This window comes from Halichoerus grypus, chromosome 6, assembly GCF_964656455.1.
Source record: "Halichoerus grypus chromosome 6, mHalGry1.hap1.1, whole genome shotgun sequence".
NCBI lineage: Eukaryota > Metazoa > Chordata > Mammalia > Carnivora > Phocidae > Halichoerus > Halichoerus grypus.
In genome coordinates this window covers 149,084,020-149,100,115 of record NC_135717.1, presented here as the reverse complement: position 1 = coordinate 149,100,115, position 16,096 = coordinate 149,084,020, and the positions used below count along the sequence as shown (strand labels likewise).

The following is a 16,096-nucleotide window of genomic DNA, read 5'->3' as shown; positions in this document are numbered from 1 at the left end:
TGCCTTAGGGTTTGCTTTTGTGGCTCTTGTTAAGACGTCCTTTTTGACCCCATGTGACAAAGATATTCTTTACATTTACCTTATAGTTTATAACTTCCTAGTTGTTTTTTTTAAGATTTTATTTTTTTATTTGAGAGAGAGAGAAGGAGAGACAGTGAGAGAGTACAAGCAGGGAGGAGAGGGAGAAGCGGGCTCCCCACAGAGCAAGGAGCCCAGTGTAGGCATCGATCCCAGGATCCTGGGATCATGACCTCCAGTGAAGGCAGATGCTTAACTGACTGAGCCACCCAGGCGCCCCTGTAACTTCCTAGTTTTAACGTAACATTTAGGTTTTACAGCCTATCTACTGTCTACTTTTGTATGTCATATAGTGAGCCAATTTTCTCAACTATAATCATCCTTCCTCTATTGATTTGTGGTGCTATTTTTCTTTTGTATTTATTTTCCATGTATGTAGGGCGCTGTTTCTGAGCTCTTTATGGTATAGCTTTCTATTTAGTTAAGTCTTTTTAAATATCTTTTACATTAGTTTTATTATTTTTCCCATGAGATCTTATACATCTTTGTATTTTTATTGTGATGTATTTAAATTTTTTTATGGTATTGTAAATGATGTCTTTTTATTCTTTTTAAAAAATTTTTTATTATTGTTTTCAATGTAAGCTCTACGCCCAACATGGGGCTTGAACTCACCACCCCGAGATCAAGAGTCGCATACTCTACTGACTGAGCCAGCAAGGCGCCCTATAAATGATGTCTTTTTAAAATTTACATTTTCTGTGTGTTGAAGTACAGACATGCATTTGATTTCGTGTATGGATTTTGGATCTCATGAATCCTCTTATTAGTTCTAATGATTTAGCAATAGATTCTCTTGGAATTTCTCCATAGATAATTACATATGAATGACAGTTTTATTTCTTCTGTTCCAATTCTTACATCTTACACCTTTTATTTCCTTTTCTTGTTTTAATGAACTGGCTAGGACTTTTTTCTGCATCTTTTGAGGTGGGTCATTTTATTTTATTTTATTTTAAAAATCCCTTTATAAAGGTGAATTATATTGATTTTCTAATGTAAAATCAACTTTTTATTCCTGGGATAAATTCAGCTTGGTCATAATGATCTTTTCTTATACATTGATAGATTTGATAGGCTAATATTATGTTTAAAATTTTTGCATCCATGTTTATAAATATAGCAATATATTTTAATTTTAGAATGTATTAGGAAATACCCTCTAGGTTGTTACAAATAGCATCCAGTTTCTTATGGTAGAAAAAAACTAATGTTCACTTTTCTTATATATATACACAGATTAATCCAAAGCTTGAGGTAATTGATTTGCAGACTTCTTCTCCCCCTGTTGTGGACGTCCTTTCTTTTGATTCTACCACAGTAAGTTTTCTTTGACATTTAAGTGGCATTTAATTATTTGGCAAAATCCATTTTCCTTAAAAAATGTGTGGGAGAGGAGATAAAAAGTGGGCTAAATAGCCTAACATTTTAGCATTAAGAAAACTTGTATAAAAAGTCATATTTACAATGTGTCTAAATAGCCACAAGGGGGAGCAGCACCAATTTTCAGAAAAGCTTTTACTTTGATGACCTTAAACTCAGTCTAACCCGTCCTCACTGTCTCATTCCCTATTAAGGTGCCATCCAAGTGACATTTCACTTTGTTGTCACAGAACAGATTTTCTTCTCTGTTAATTACCTTTCAGAGATGCTAAACTCACTTCTAGTTTTCTCCTGAGAAGCTGTAAAAAAAGCAGTCATTTCTCTTCGTTCATCCCTCTTGATGGATTATCCAGAGATTAAGTATTTCTAGTATTTGCAATTTTGTTTATAAAAACTATATACATATAATTTATTTACTCAGTGTAAAGTCAGAGATTGAGAGTTTCAGCCTTTCAATCTGAGTCTGTTAGCCTTTGCAAGGCAGCTCATCGCTGTCATCAATTCCTGCTAGTCAGGGCAAAACTAGTCATAAGAATGAGTAGGAAGAACGGCATGCATGGTCTTTGGTCACACTACTGTGATGGTGTCAGTGTAGTTAAATATTTTGGAGAAATTATTAATGTGTGGCCAAGAAAGAAAACAAATAAAAACACTTGACATTATGACATTACACCCTTTCCAGCAGATCTCAAGAATGGTATTTTTGGTAGAGGAATTCTGTAGAGGGACTAGTCCATGTTGAATCTATCCTGTACCAGAAAGAACTGTACTCATTAAGGGTTCTTTCACTGTTAATCCCAGGCAGAGAAGACTCATAGATCACTCATGAGAAGTTCCAGCGACAAGAAATCACCCTGGGTTGGGGGGGGGGGGCGGTAACCAACAGGCTGATTGTCATGCAGAATTGTCACAGAACCTCAAGCAGGTCTGTGGTCCTGTCTCTTATAGTATTCATGTTTATAAAATATCCCTCTTAGCACTTCTGCATTAATAGCTTACTTATGACATTAAAAATTAACTGGACATCTAATTCTTGCCACATTGATTGGTGGCTTATAATAGGTACTTAATACATTTATGTTCAATGACTTACTCAACAAGCATAAATTCCGATAGGATGGGTTATTGCCCCTGTAGTAAGAGGAGCAAAAGAGGGGTGGTTTTTGAGATGTGATGCCTTCTTATGAGGCTGTTAGTCTACGGAATTTGGGTATTCCTGGCTTAGAAGTTATCACAGATCATCAAAAGTCTTTGGTCTACATTTTGAGACTCACTCTCCCTGCTGGTACCTTTGCAGTTTTGCAAAGCCTCATGACCTGAAGAACCCAGATGTTTTTTTTACAGTATGCTATGCAAGTGGCATAATTACCACCTAGCAAGTGCTAGCAGGGTATCTATCCCTGGATGGTGATCCAAAGGTGCCCAAGTCAGCTTCATGTTATAGGACCCTGACTCAGGGACTACAATGTATGTGGGACTTTAAGAGGACAATTCTGTATGATAAACACATGACAAGTTTGCAGCTATGCCCGTAAAACCTTTAATAAGACTGAAGAGTACAGATATTGTCCACATAAGGATAATACTGGGTTGGATTATATGAAATTGCTATTTTATAGGCAAAAATGGTCTAATGTCAGTGATTTCCCATGGTTCAACCCAGTATAGAAGTATTACAAAGAAGACTCTACTGTTACTTAGAGTTGTGTGCTTGATGCTTCATAAAAATAAAACAGAGAAGAAAACACAGGAAAACAAAAACCTACTTGCTATAAATCAGTTTAGGATTAGGCTAATGAAGTCCTGTCCAGGTAGATTTTTTTTTTTTTAAGATTTTATTTATTTATTTGAGAGAGAGAATGAGAGAGAGAGAGAGAGAGCACAAGAGGGGCGAGGGTCAGAGGGAGAAGCAGACTCCCTGCTGAGCAGGGAGCCCGATGTGGGACTCGATCCCGGGACTCCAGGATCATGACTTGAGCCGAAGGCAGTAGTTTAACCAACTGAGCCACTCAGGAGCCCCAGGTAGATTTTTTTATAATCTGGAAGATAGCTGGTTGCCTCCAGGCAAGGTATAAAGACTCCTGATTTTATTTATTTTACTAGGACATTCTCTGAAGACATAAATATATGCTCATAAGGCATCTTTTTTATAAATAATATCTCTAAAACTTTTCCCTTTAAATTTTCAATATATATATCTATATCTATATCTTCCTTTTAGCTCACTGATAGATAATTGGGTAGAAAACTAAAGTGAAATCACTTTAAATGTCCATCTTCTCATTAATCTACTGGTAAGTAATTCTTAATCTGTAGTCCCTGCACACTGGCTGCTTTTCTCTTGCTTCTGCACATCAGATCAGGCATAATTGTAAAGGAGATTCATTTCTGCTCTGGCATGAAGCACAACTGCATTAAGTATTTGTGATGTGAACTTTGCATGTGATTATAATTCTAAAACCCAGAGAAATACTAGAAGCCAAAAAACAGTATTTAAGGGTGGATTTGGTTTTTGTTGTGGTGGTTACTCCTTATCTGGGGGATTTATTTGGTTTTCATAGAAGACTGGAAGAAATTTTCCTTAGAATTCATTCTATCAAGAATGGGACATAGGGGCTCCTGGGTGGCTCAGTCGTTAAGCGTCTGCCTTCCGCTCAGGTCATGGTCCCAGGGTCCTGGGATCAAGCCCCGCGTCGGGCTCCCTGCTCAGTGGGAAGCCTGTTTCTCCCTCTCCCACTCCCCCTGCTTGTGTTCCCTCTCTCGCTGTGTCTCTCTGTCAAATAAATAAATAAAATCTTAAAAAAAAAAAAAAAAGAATGGGACATAAAAAAGATTACTCTTTAAGCCTGAATTTGTCAAATTTCCTAGTAGGATAAAAGCCAGGTTTGTTATGATATAAGAAACAGTTGGCTTCTAGCTCTGCTTTGACTTGATTTAGTATTACATTCGGACTGACCTGGAGATCTGCGAGTGCTGATACCTGGGCTCTGATGCTTTCTTACCACAAGTCATGCATACAGTGTAACGGCTGCTGTCTCTGTGGCTTGTGCTTGTGCCTCGATGGCAGGCATGACAGCTGATACAGTATTTCGGGATCAAGATAAGCTGTTACCAAAATGCAGTTTTTTTTAAGATTTATTTGAGAGAGAGAAAGTAGAAGAGCAGGAGCACAGGGGGAGGAGCAGAGGCAGAGGGAGAAGCAGGCTCCCCACTGAGCAAGGAGCCCGATGCAGGGCTCAATCCCAGGACCCTGGGATCATGACCTGAGCTGAAGGCAGACCCTGAACCGACTGGGCCACCCAGGCATCCCACCAATCTGCATTTTTAAACCATTGCTGTTAAAAACAAACAAACAAACAAATAAAAACAGAATGGGGGGGCAGTTTATAAAGGGATATACTGGCGCTCAAATAGATACAATTTTAAAATGTTGATCTCAAATTCCTAAATCTTTATTCTGATTACATTGTTACTTATTATGTACTGATTTTCTGAGGGTTTTCAAAGATTCCATTGAGTCTTTTTAATATTTTCATTTATTCAGTTAGAACTAGACCAAGATTCTGTCATCACCGTTGTACAGCATCATTTAGCATTAGCTCCGACATGGGATGTGGCTATATGGGATGTTCCAGACCCTCCCCTAGTCTAACCTCTCTCCTGTAAAAGGCGGCAAGATAGGAATTTCTCTTCTGTATCCTAACATAAAGTCTTTCTTAAAAACAATACTGACTGTAAACAAAATTTATTTAAAATATTCTAGGATTATTAAAATATTTTATTCTAGGTCAACTATATTCCTAAGTTTTGATGCCCTAATTTTACTGTTATTTGTCCTACAAATGAACAAAATGAAATTGATAATCTTGCTAGTGTTCCTCTGACTGATTATCAAAACACTGGACTCTTCACTGAGAACCAAAACAGTGTTCTCATCTTCATTCTGGCAACTGTGTAGAATACGAACTTAATGTGGGTACCTTTATTTAGAATTGGGGACAGTATTTCAGGTCAAATTAATTCTTTACGATAAATGAGAATTTGCAATTATATTATAGAAAAAAATCAAGGGTTTACAGTCTTTTGTTGCTCCATCAGTCAAAATATTTAAAATATAGTACACGAAGACATTACATGAGATGCTCAGTGAGCTGACTTCAAGAAACTTACAACCTAGCCCAATAGAAATAAGAGTTTAAGAAATAAGTGGCAATTTCAGCATACTAGATGCCAAGTGTATGTGCCTGTCATGAAAGCTTACTGATGGAAGTACTCAGAAAAGATCATTAATGGGGTGGAGAATTTCTCTAGAAGGAAACTTTTGAGCGGTTCCTGACCTGACCAGAGTTGGGTAGGATTTTGAGTGGGACGTTACAGTTGAGGAAAGCAAGGTATAAGTAGATGTCTCAGAAATAATTGAAAATATATACCCCAATAATAAAAGTTCATCGGTCTAGTTTGGGATCTTTAAGTTGCTTGACTTAGTGGGTACCAGATGTGGTAGAAGGCCAGCAACATGCCTACTCACAACATATATGTCTCTTAATCCATACTTGTATTTTAGGTAACTATTCTGTGTCCTTCACTGTTCTTGACTTTAGAAAAAGTGAACGAAACAAAAATACCTGCCCCGGAGAAGCCTGCTTTCTACTTTCTAGTGGGGAAGACAGGCAATTCACAGATTAAAAGGGTAGACTGTGTTGTATGGTAGAGCATAGCGTATATAGACCCCCGCCAAAACGCAAAGGTGTAGAAAGCACTGAAGGCAGACAGGAGCAAGGGTGTGCTTTAGGTAGTATGGCTGGGACAAGTCGTGCGGGAAGGGGCATGTGAGGGATGAAGTGAGCAAGCTGTGAGGATATCTGGGCAGGCGCTCCAGGCAGGTGGGAGCAGTGCCAGAAGGGCAGATTGAGAGTGAGATAGGGGCCACCGGAGGGTTTCCTTCAGAGGTGGAGCTTGTTTGACTTAGGTTTTAATAGGTTCACTGTGGCTACGCCTGTGTTGAGAATCGGCCCCGGGGTGGTGGAGAGAAGCAAGCCGACTGGCTAATTAGGAAGCGAATGAGTAGTCAGATGGGAGGCCAGAGTGCCTTGACCCACAGTGGTAGCAGAGGAGGTGGGTAAGTGATCCGATTCTGGACGTGTTTTGAAGGCAGAGCCAAGAGGATTTCCTGACAGGTCGGACGTCAGCTGTGGGATTCCCTATCTCCTTTCCCCAGGGACAGTAAGGTGTAGCCTTGAGGAACCTCAGGATAGCTGAGATTATCTCCTGGCTCTGCATCACTTTGCCAGAGGGATTGCTGAGAGAAAAAGAGCTGTGGTTTTACCACGTCCTTTTTAGGCTCAGGAAAGCGATCAGATCAGTTGAATTAGTGCAGGAGATACTCTGCTGTTGCTGTGACTTCGGGAAGCACAGTAGTAAAACACACTCCTCCCTCCTAGATGTCATGGAGATTGGTGTTTTCAGCAAAGCGCACTCTTTTGTCTCAGCGTATTTTTAGGAAGAAAAGTGTTACATGCTTTCATGGAAATGGTCATATGATATATGCTCTCTGAAAAATATTAATGCATTGATAAAATATACAGACACACAAAGAGGAAACTTGCAGATACAGAGAAACTATTTCCATGGATGTTGTGGCAACAGTTTGTCCTGGTTACTAAACAACATTGCATAACTAGTTCAGAGTTATTCCAGTTCCTAACTGCTTATGTAAGCAAAGATTTGGAAAGACTTACTCAAAAGAACATGGTGTATGCAAACCTAAATGTCTCAAAACTAAAATTTATAACTTTAAAAGTGTAAAATGGTAATACGCAATTTATTGTCCTCAGGTTCCCCATTTACTTTTCCAGGAAAATAAGCAAAAATCAGGTTGCACAATCCTCCTGCTTTCACTACTTTCCTGTAAGCTAACATTGCTGGATTTACATATATAAACCACCTCCAAATTTGGAGGTAGGGGAGATTCTTTTTTAAGTTTTTAAACTTTGCAGTATTTTATAAGATGGCATTTAATTTGTAAGTTTAGTCCATATGATTTCTGAAACTAGGTATGTTTGTAACTTTGTTGCTGCTTACTAAGCTTTAGGAAACAGACAATTTAACAGTATCTTTAGACATTGGTTCAATGGCCCTGCGGTATCTTTCTCCTGACCCTTGCTCTAAGCGTTTGAAAGGAAATGAACATAGATGTTTGTAGAATCTGTATCCAGACTCACTGGCTGGTACCGTCCACAATTTGTCCACCTTTTATTAAAAGACTTTTAGTCTTCATTTCAAACAATAATGATCATGTCAAGTAGGATACAGTAATTTTTTTTATCCAGAACTCAAAAAGTTAAATGTAACTCTGAGATGGTTAGTAGGAATAAAAGAGGAATTCTCATTTGGGTTGAGAAATAATTTTAAAACATTGTCCTTTGAAATTGTAAGAAATGAAGTAATTAAATTGTCAGAGACATTTTAAAAAGAAGATATACATGATAATCAACAGAACTAACGAAGAAAAATGTTTTCACAGATCTTTTACCATTTAGAAGAAAACAGCACATTTTTTTCAGATACAAGTTATTTTAGAGATCGGAGAGAAAATATTAGAGATGGAAAGAGACTATTTCCAAATTAGTTGTATCTTTGCTTTTGAAGTATATCGTGACCCATATGTTATAAAAACTACCAACAGTTGTGAATGTGGAGCTGACCTTTTAAAAAATGTGTTTTTGGATTGTAAAAAGAAAAAAAATCCAACTAAAACTTTTTAGTCTGTTAAAGGAACATGACTTTCTTTCTTTATTTCTTTCTTTCTCTCTTTCTTTCTGTCTATCTGTCTTCCTTTTTTTTTTTTTAGAAGACACAGTTCTGGTAATCTGTAAAATTTACTAAGATAGTACAACTAGAAAAAGATTAATAGTGGGGGTCAGAGGCTTTCTTTTTTTCCTTCAAATAAAATGTACTTTTTAATAAAAATCATAAGGATCATAAGTTCCAAGTGTTTGACTTAGCTATACTGAAAAATGTACCAATTTGAGTTTCATTCTCAGTTTCAAGGTCACAGAGAAAGAAAGCTTACGTAAATGAGTGTTTCCTTTTACCAAAAAATGTTATACAAATGAAATTTCAACAAAAATGATTTAGGACTTAAACTCTTCTTTATGAAATGTACAAAAGAAAAAAGAAAAAAAGGAGACTCTTTACAAAAAGATTTTATAAAATACGCTATTTGGGAGCCCAAGAGAGTACTTTTTTAGAATTTCCTTTAGAAAATTAGCACATTTCTGGGAACTGGAGTTCCAGGTATTATTTCTGCCTTCCAGCTTCCTGAGATACTGTCTTTGTAAGCCGTGACCCCTAACTGCTGCAGTACTACCCAGGGTCCCAGGCCTGGGAATCTCAGCTGCACCCCGGGTTCCCACAGCTGAGCTTGAGGCATGCTGAAAATGCCCCACCGCTCTCTCCGCCCACACATCCAGTAACAACTGGTTCCTTCCTCTTCCTGTGGAAGAGCAACATCCTCTGAGATGAGAAGAAATGCACCCTGAGGAATGCAAGAACAGCAGTGAGCTTTTCACACAGGAAATTACTCCAGTAGCACTCTGAAAAGTGCCTATCTCTTGGACTGTCAGCCGGGAATGAGCTTCCTGCTGCTGACCCAGAGAGTGGTTCACTGTGGAGCTAAACACGGCATGTGGGTCTGTCAGAGTTTCGTGGAAAACCGGGAACTCAGCTTTCAGCTGTTCTGTCTGTCTCTACCTGTCTGGTTTTGAGTTATTTGGTGCTGCATACACGGTAAAGCTAGTTGGCTTTGCTCATCTCTTCAGCCACGTGACAGTTAATTATTTGGTGGAAGTAGTCAACAACCTGCTAATATGAATTTTCAGTCATTTCTTTGTACTTTATGAAATCAGGATTTGTAAAATATGTTAGGGCTTCAGAGAGATTAAAACCCCTATAATCAGTGACGTGGCTATTAAGGCCAGTGCTGGTCCTTGTCTAGTTCCTACTGTGTCTTTCCGTTTCCTTTCTTTTACTTTCTGAAGTAGGCATCAGTAGAAGGTAGCATACTGTGTGCACAATCATACATTCTCAAACGTAGATAAAACTCTGTTGCTTTGAACCAACCAACCAACTCCTATCATTTACATTTCAAATGGATTTTTACAGTTGAAGAATGTTTTGGTATAACTTGACTTTTTAAAAAACTAATTCCTATAGCGTTTTCTCTTTGCATGAGATAATTATGGCCACTACAAAGCCCGGTTTTTATATTACAAATTGCTTTCCAAATCATTACAGAATTTTGCTGGGTTTCAGTGCTTATGGTGGCAAAATTCTTTTACTTTTCGCCTGTTTGTTTGGATTATTTTACTAAAGCACATACAAGTTAACTTGTTTGTTCTAAGTTGAAGGGGGGATGGAGAAGGAATGCCAGGCATTTCCTCTTCCTTTTCAGAATGTCTTTTTAATGAACATTCCTCTTCTCTCCTCTGAACAAACCATCTCAAGTCAGCTAGGGGCCTCTAAGTGCCTGGTGTCCAGTAATCCAACATATTTCCTTTGGTCCTCCAGTGCTACTGAGGTAGTTGTTTCATGCATTTACTATTTCTTCTTACCTCCGTGCTCCCTTTCAGCCTTTACAGACTTCCAAATCTGTTTCACCAGCTCCCTATATTAAATTCTCTCTGTTAAAATAACTGTTGTGGTTTCTGTTTTCCTGTTGGATCCCAAATGATCATTCTAAAGAGTCTAAGTCATCTTAAAAAAATAATAAGATGTACTGACAAAGACTTCTATTCAAGTATGTTTATTCCAGCATGACTTATAATAAAAGGTGGACACAAATCAAATGTCCTATACGAGAGTATTGGTTAAATAGAAGTATAGTATATCCATGGATGGAATATTATATAGCCATACCATATTTAACAACAACTAAGTACAGTGTGTGTGATTCCAGATTGGATCCTGGGTCAGTGGGAAAATTGCTATATAGGACACGATTAAGACAATTGGCAAAAATGTAATATGGGCTGAATATTAGATGATAGTATCAATGCTGAATTTCCTTATTTTGATAATGATACTGTGGTTATATGGGAGAATGCTCTTGTCCTTAGTAAATACCCACAATAGTAATTGAGGTAAAGGGGCATAATGTCTACAGCTTCTCTCAAAAGATTCAGAAAAAAATTAGATAAATAGATAATGATAGAGAAGTTGTGGCAAAATGTCAATACATGAATCTGCATGAAGGGTATATGAGAGTCCTTTTCATTATTCTTGCAACTTTTCTATAAGCTTGAAATTATTTTAAAGTGAAAGTTAAAAATCACTTATAGATCTTCATAGGGAAGTATGATTTTTATTTTTTTATTTTTTTTTATTTTTTTAATTTATTTATTTGAGAGAGAGAGAATGAGAGAGAGCAAGCACATGAGAGGGGGGAGGGTCAGAGGGAGAAGCAGACTCCCTGCCGAGCAGGGAGCCCGATGCGGGACTCGATCCAGGGACTCCAGGATCATGACCTGAGCCGAAGGCAGTCGCTTAACCAACTGAGCCACCCAGGCGCCCTGATTTTTATTTTTTAAATACAGTTTTTGTTTATCTTTTTATTAAGTGAAAAAAAAAAGGATATCGTAAGCAATACGTTTCTAATTTTATCAAGGGAAACAAATATGTGTATCCATTCAGTGGAATTCTTTCTGAGCATCTTGTATGTATTGGATACTAACCTGGGCACTTGAAATTTACCCAAGGCCATCCAGCCAGTAAGTAACAAAGCTGGATTTTGAACTCTATCTAGCTTTAGAGAGTGTGCTTTTAACCACTATATAGTGTGAATGTGTGTATGTTTTTAAAGCAGTAACTTTCCTAATTATATGAAGAAAGAAAAATAAGGAGAGAAAACACACGAAAAAAAAATTACCAGGAGGCAACTATTGTTAACATTTAAAATATAGTCTCCCAGGAAGAGGTTGCTGCTGTTAGATGCTAGAGGCTTGGAGAAGGGGCACTGGTCACCTGGTGCTAGTGTGTCTGTAGGGTCAAGGCTGCTGCTGGGAAGAGGCTGACCGGAGCAGCAATCAAACAGGGGGAGGAGTCTCTTCTGTTGCTTCTGACCTCTGGCCTCCCCATCGTGGCTTCTTTTGGCAGAGCCTATAAGGGAACCCACTGGCAAGAGAAAGCTATAGTTTGCAGAGGCCCGATCTCAGCATCACAGAACAGAGTTTTGAAGGGTGGATTTGGAACCAAGAAACATTCTATAAGAGGAATCACCGAATTAAAGGATAGGAACTTTAAAAAAAAAAAAAAACCCGGAAACTATAAGGCAAATTCAGTCTATAACATGTGAATTTGGATTCCCACTAGTACTAAATTAGAGTGCCCATTTCCTACATTTTAAAACATATGTCAGGTGTTATACTTATTTAATTATTATGTTTAATTTAGAAAGCCTTTCAAAATGTAATAAGCAAGAGGTGTTTTTATTTTTTAGTGACTTGTGAGCTCTTTAAAAATGTTTATTTTTGACAAATGAAAATTGGATATATTGTATATAAGGTGTACAGTGTGATGTTTTGATATATGAATACATTGTGAAATGAGTACCACAGTTGAAATAATTAACATATCTATTATCGCCCATAGTTACCTTGTGTGAGTGTGTGGTGTGTGTGTGTGTGTGTGTGTGGTTGTGCGCTTTGACCTGTTTTCATAATTTCTGCTCATTTGTATTTCTCAAAATTACCTATTTGTGTGTTTTGCCCATTTTTTCTATTTTGTTCCTTTTAAAATTGATCCTTAAGTCATTTTAATTAATAAGGTTGACGGTCTTTGCCATGTGCTACGAAGTTTTCTTTGCTATTTCCCCTTGAATTCTCTTTCTGATTTTTGATAGGTTTAGTTGCATTAACTTCTTGAAAAGTATCATTATTTTAATTTTATGATTTCTTTGGAGTTTATGCAAAGAAAGTCCTTCCCTACTCCCCAAATATATCTCTAGCTACTCTTCTTAAGGTTTTTTTTTTTTTTTTTTAATTTATTTATGTGAGAGAGAAGTGGGGAGAAGCAGAGGGAGAAAGAGAAAGTGTATGCAGGAGCTGGGGGGGAGGGGGAAGGGCAGAGGGAGGGAGGTAAGCAGACTCCCCACTGAGCATGGAGCCTGATGCACTGGGCTCTATCCCAGGACCATGAGATCATGACCTGAGCTGAAACCAAGAATCAGATGCTGAACCGATTGAGCCACCCAGGCACCCCTTAAATTTTATTTTTGACAATTAAATCTGAAATTCTAGATGAATTAATTTTGGTTATAAGTTACATATTTATAGTTAACAAAGTTATCCTCCATTTGTATTGTTTCTTTCCTCACTGATTTGAACCTTCTTAAAACTAAATCCTTATGTATTTTATCTGTTTGGGCACTTTATCTTCTGTCTTATTGATCTGTTTGTTCTTGATCTATTTTCATACCTTTTTAATTACTGTAACTTCAGAATATTTCATTAAAATATAGTGCACAAGTTTTCCCTTCAAATGTTTCTTGGATATCCATATGAACTTTAGAATTATTTTGTTAGTTCTCCAAAAACTTTCCTTTGGAATGTTGATGGGAGTTGCATTTTATTTATAAAATAATTTGAGGAGGATTGCCAACTTTACCATCTTGTATTTGCTCATCTGGGAATATAGTATTATAGACATGTATTTTAAAGTTTCACTGAATCACGTTTAGGAGCATTCTCCTTACATGTCTGTGGTTTCCACAAAAATAGTCACCATTTTCTATGTAAAACTAAGCATTTTGTCTCCTTACTAAGGATGCACATAGACTCTCTCCACAAATTTAGCTCTAAAGAGGTTAAGGTAGCTTGCCCAGGGGCGCCTGGGTGGCTCAGTCAGTTAAGCATCTGACTCTTGATTTTGGTTCAGTTGATGACCTTAGGGTCTTCAGATCGAGCCCTAAGTCAGGTTCTGTGCTCAGCAGGGAGTCTGCTTGAGATTTTCTCTCTGTCCCTCTCCCTCTGCCCTCCCCCTGCTCACACGCTCCTGTGTGCACGCGTGCTCTCTCACTCTTTCAAATAAATAATTCTTTTTTTTTTTTTAAAGATTTTATTTATTTGACAGAGAGAGACACAGCGAGAGAGGGAACACAAGCAGGGGGAGTGGGAGAGGGAGAAGCAGGCTCCCGCTGAGGGGGCAGCCCGATGTGGGGCTCGATCCCAGGACCCTGGGATCATGACCTGAGCTGAAGCCAGACGCTTAACGACTGAGCCACCCAGGTGCCCCTCAAATAAATAATTCTTAAAAAAAGGTTAAGGTGACTTGCCCAAAGTCACACCAACTGTGAAGTGATCGAGGTGAGCTAGGGCCCAGATGGGACTAAGTTCAGAGCCCAAACTCTGACCCCCCTGCACTCTATCACTCCCGAAATAGTTAAGCTACCCACACCACATGACTTGTCATTCTGAATCCTAATTTTAGCTTCCTTATTATCAATAGGGCTTATCCTAAGTAAATATTTCTTCACTGTAGTATAACATAGTAGCCAAAAAAGCCTGATGAATATTCGTTTGGGGAGAAATGGGGGACAGGTTTTGAGGACCTCAATACTTGGTTGGGAGCATATGGAGAAATAGGCCCTAATGTCAGTGCTTGTAAGTAATTGGTTGTGGAGCCTACTTTGGGATTTTATACATTACCCATTCCTACTTGCCAAGTACTTAAATCCTCGGCATATACCAGACTTTAACAAGCACAAATCCTTAACTTAGTATTAGAATCCTCACCAAAAAGAATTGTGTTTAAGACACACTGTCTCTTATTGATTATTCAGGAGGCATGCCATATAGTGTGCTCATCATAGGTAGTTCAGGCCTAATTGTGTGGGTATAGCTTCCTGGTAAGACTAGTTATTGAGCTATTATATCTTTAAATCTCTTTCACAATAATAGAATGGCTCTACCCCCTTGATAGGGCTTTTTAGCTACTTTTCTTTTACTGCTCCCCCAAGGTCCCCAACCTCATCCTACCACGGATTTTCATTTTTTGTTTGTTCATTGCTTTTGAAGAAAGGATATTCTTTGTGGCAAGAATTGTGAGTGCGTAAGTTTTCTTTGGTGCTGTTATTGCTATCAGTTCTGGTGTGTGCAGGTTTTATTTCCTTTGTAGAATAGGTGATAACCAGTTTCCATCAGATTTGGTTATGTGCGATTTTTATAAGGTGAATCCTATTTTCCACTGACTTTTATTTTTAAACAGAAATATGTTTTCTTCGTAAATGTCCTCAGTTTGCTGGGCTAGAAATCTTGTGGGCAAGGCTGGAACGCATACCCAAACTCATATTTTGTTTGTTTCTCTTGATTTGAGGCTATATACCCATTTGCAGAATCCAGGTGGTCTCCTCCAACCTTTCTTTTCTCTTGCTGTTATTATTCCTCAGATTCTGAGTCCTTACAGTTCCCAGGGACCCGGTCCTTCCGTGTTCATTGCGCCTCAGGCTCTGCTGGTATCGCCTCTTTGGGAGCCATTATGTAACAGCTGTGTTTCCACGTTATACCTTGTCCCCGTAGGTGGGAACCTTCAAAGACATTTCCTAGGTCACTTGGACAACTTCTGTTTGAAACTGCAGGTTCAGTAAAATGGATCTGTGCCCTACTTTGTCCGTTTTCTACATAATTAATATTATGTAAAATGAATTAATTCTAAATGACATCTAGCATCAGGCAGATTACCATGCTGAGGAATGTTATTCCAAATTCTGAAATATGCATTTTGAGGACAAGAATAACAATGAAATTTGGGGATGATAAATAACTAAAATAATTTCTTATCTTAAACAAAACTGGAAAATCATTATTAAGATAAAGTGAAGACAATTGTGTGCTTTGGAAAATCAGTTGAAAATTTGAAAAATTTGACTAAGCACTGTACTCTCCCAGATTTGTACTTTTAGAAAATTCTGTGTACTTTCTGTATAATTCTGTACACAGTAAAATTTCTGAAAAAAATTCAAGATGTTAATGCTATTTTAAAAGTTCTTTCTTTTTCAAGAAATCATTTATATACATAAGTGTTCTGTGAATTATGAATGCATAAAACTGTGGTTGTTTACATTTTGGGCACTAATGTATCAGAGGGTCACATCCTTTTCTCTCACCTCTGGGAAAAACAGTTACTTTCTGGTATACAACTAAATGACATCAACAATTGCACACAAATGAGATTATTATTAAAAAAAATACATCACCATTTTTCAAGTTGAGTATACTATGAGGTTTACCAAACAGAATTGAGGGGAAAAAATTGTTTTAATTTCGAAATAAATGATCTCTTCCCTTAAGTACACTTAAAACTTGTATTCAGAGAGCAACAATTTTCTCAGATATATTAATATTTTAATCAAGTGTTAATATCTTTTTATTTGTGCTGTGTGCTTATGACTATTTTTTATGTATTTATCAGTCAAGGGAAATGACATTCATGGAGTTCATATCTCAAACTATGTTTTGTTTATTTTTAGTGTTCACTTCAGCCCTCCTTCCAGGCAGCTCTCTTGGCAACAGAGGCGTTGCTTCTGCCTGTCGTGGGTCTTACACAGTTAAGCTCTTCCATTATATTCCCCATCATGTAAATG

At 37.7% G+C, this 16,096-nt stretch overlaps 1 protein-coding gene across 5 annotated transcripts in view; it reads left to right on the top strand.

Annotated features, from left to right (window-relative positions):
* The window catches only part of POC1B (POC1 centriolar protein B), a 92,669-nt gene that overhangs the window by 54,935 nt on the left and 21,638 nt on the right, over positions 1 to 16,096 (top strand). For 4 of the 5 annotated variants that reach the window (XM_078076402.1, XM_078076399.1, XM_036097291.2 and 1 more), the window contains one exon: positions 1,318 to 1,398. The exons of the other annotated variant lie outside the window; for it this stretch is intronic. In XM_078076402.1, coding sequence (XP_077932528.1) covers positions 1,318 to 1,398 — 81 coding nt within the window. The remainder of the gene's footprint in view (positions 1 to 1,317; positions 1,399 to 16,096) is intronic. 5 annotated transcript variants of the gene reach the window in all.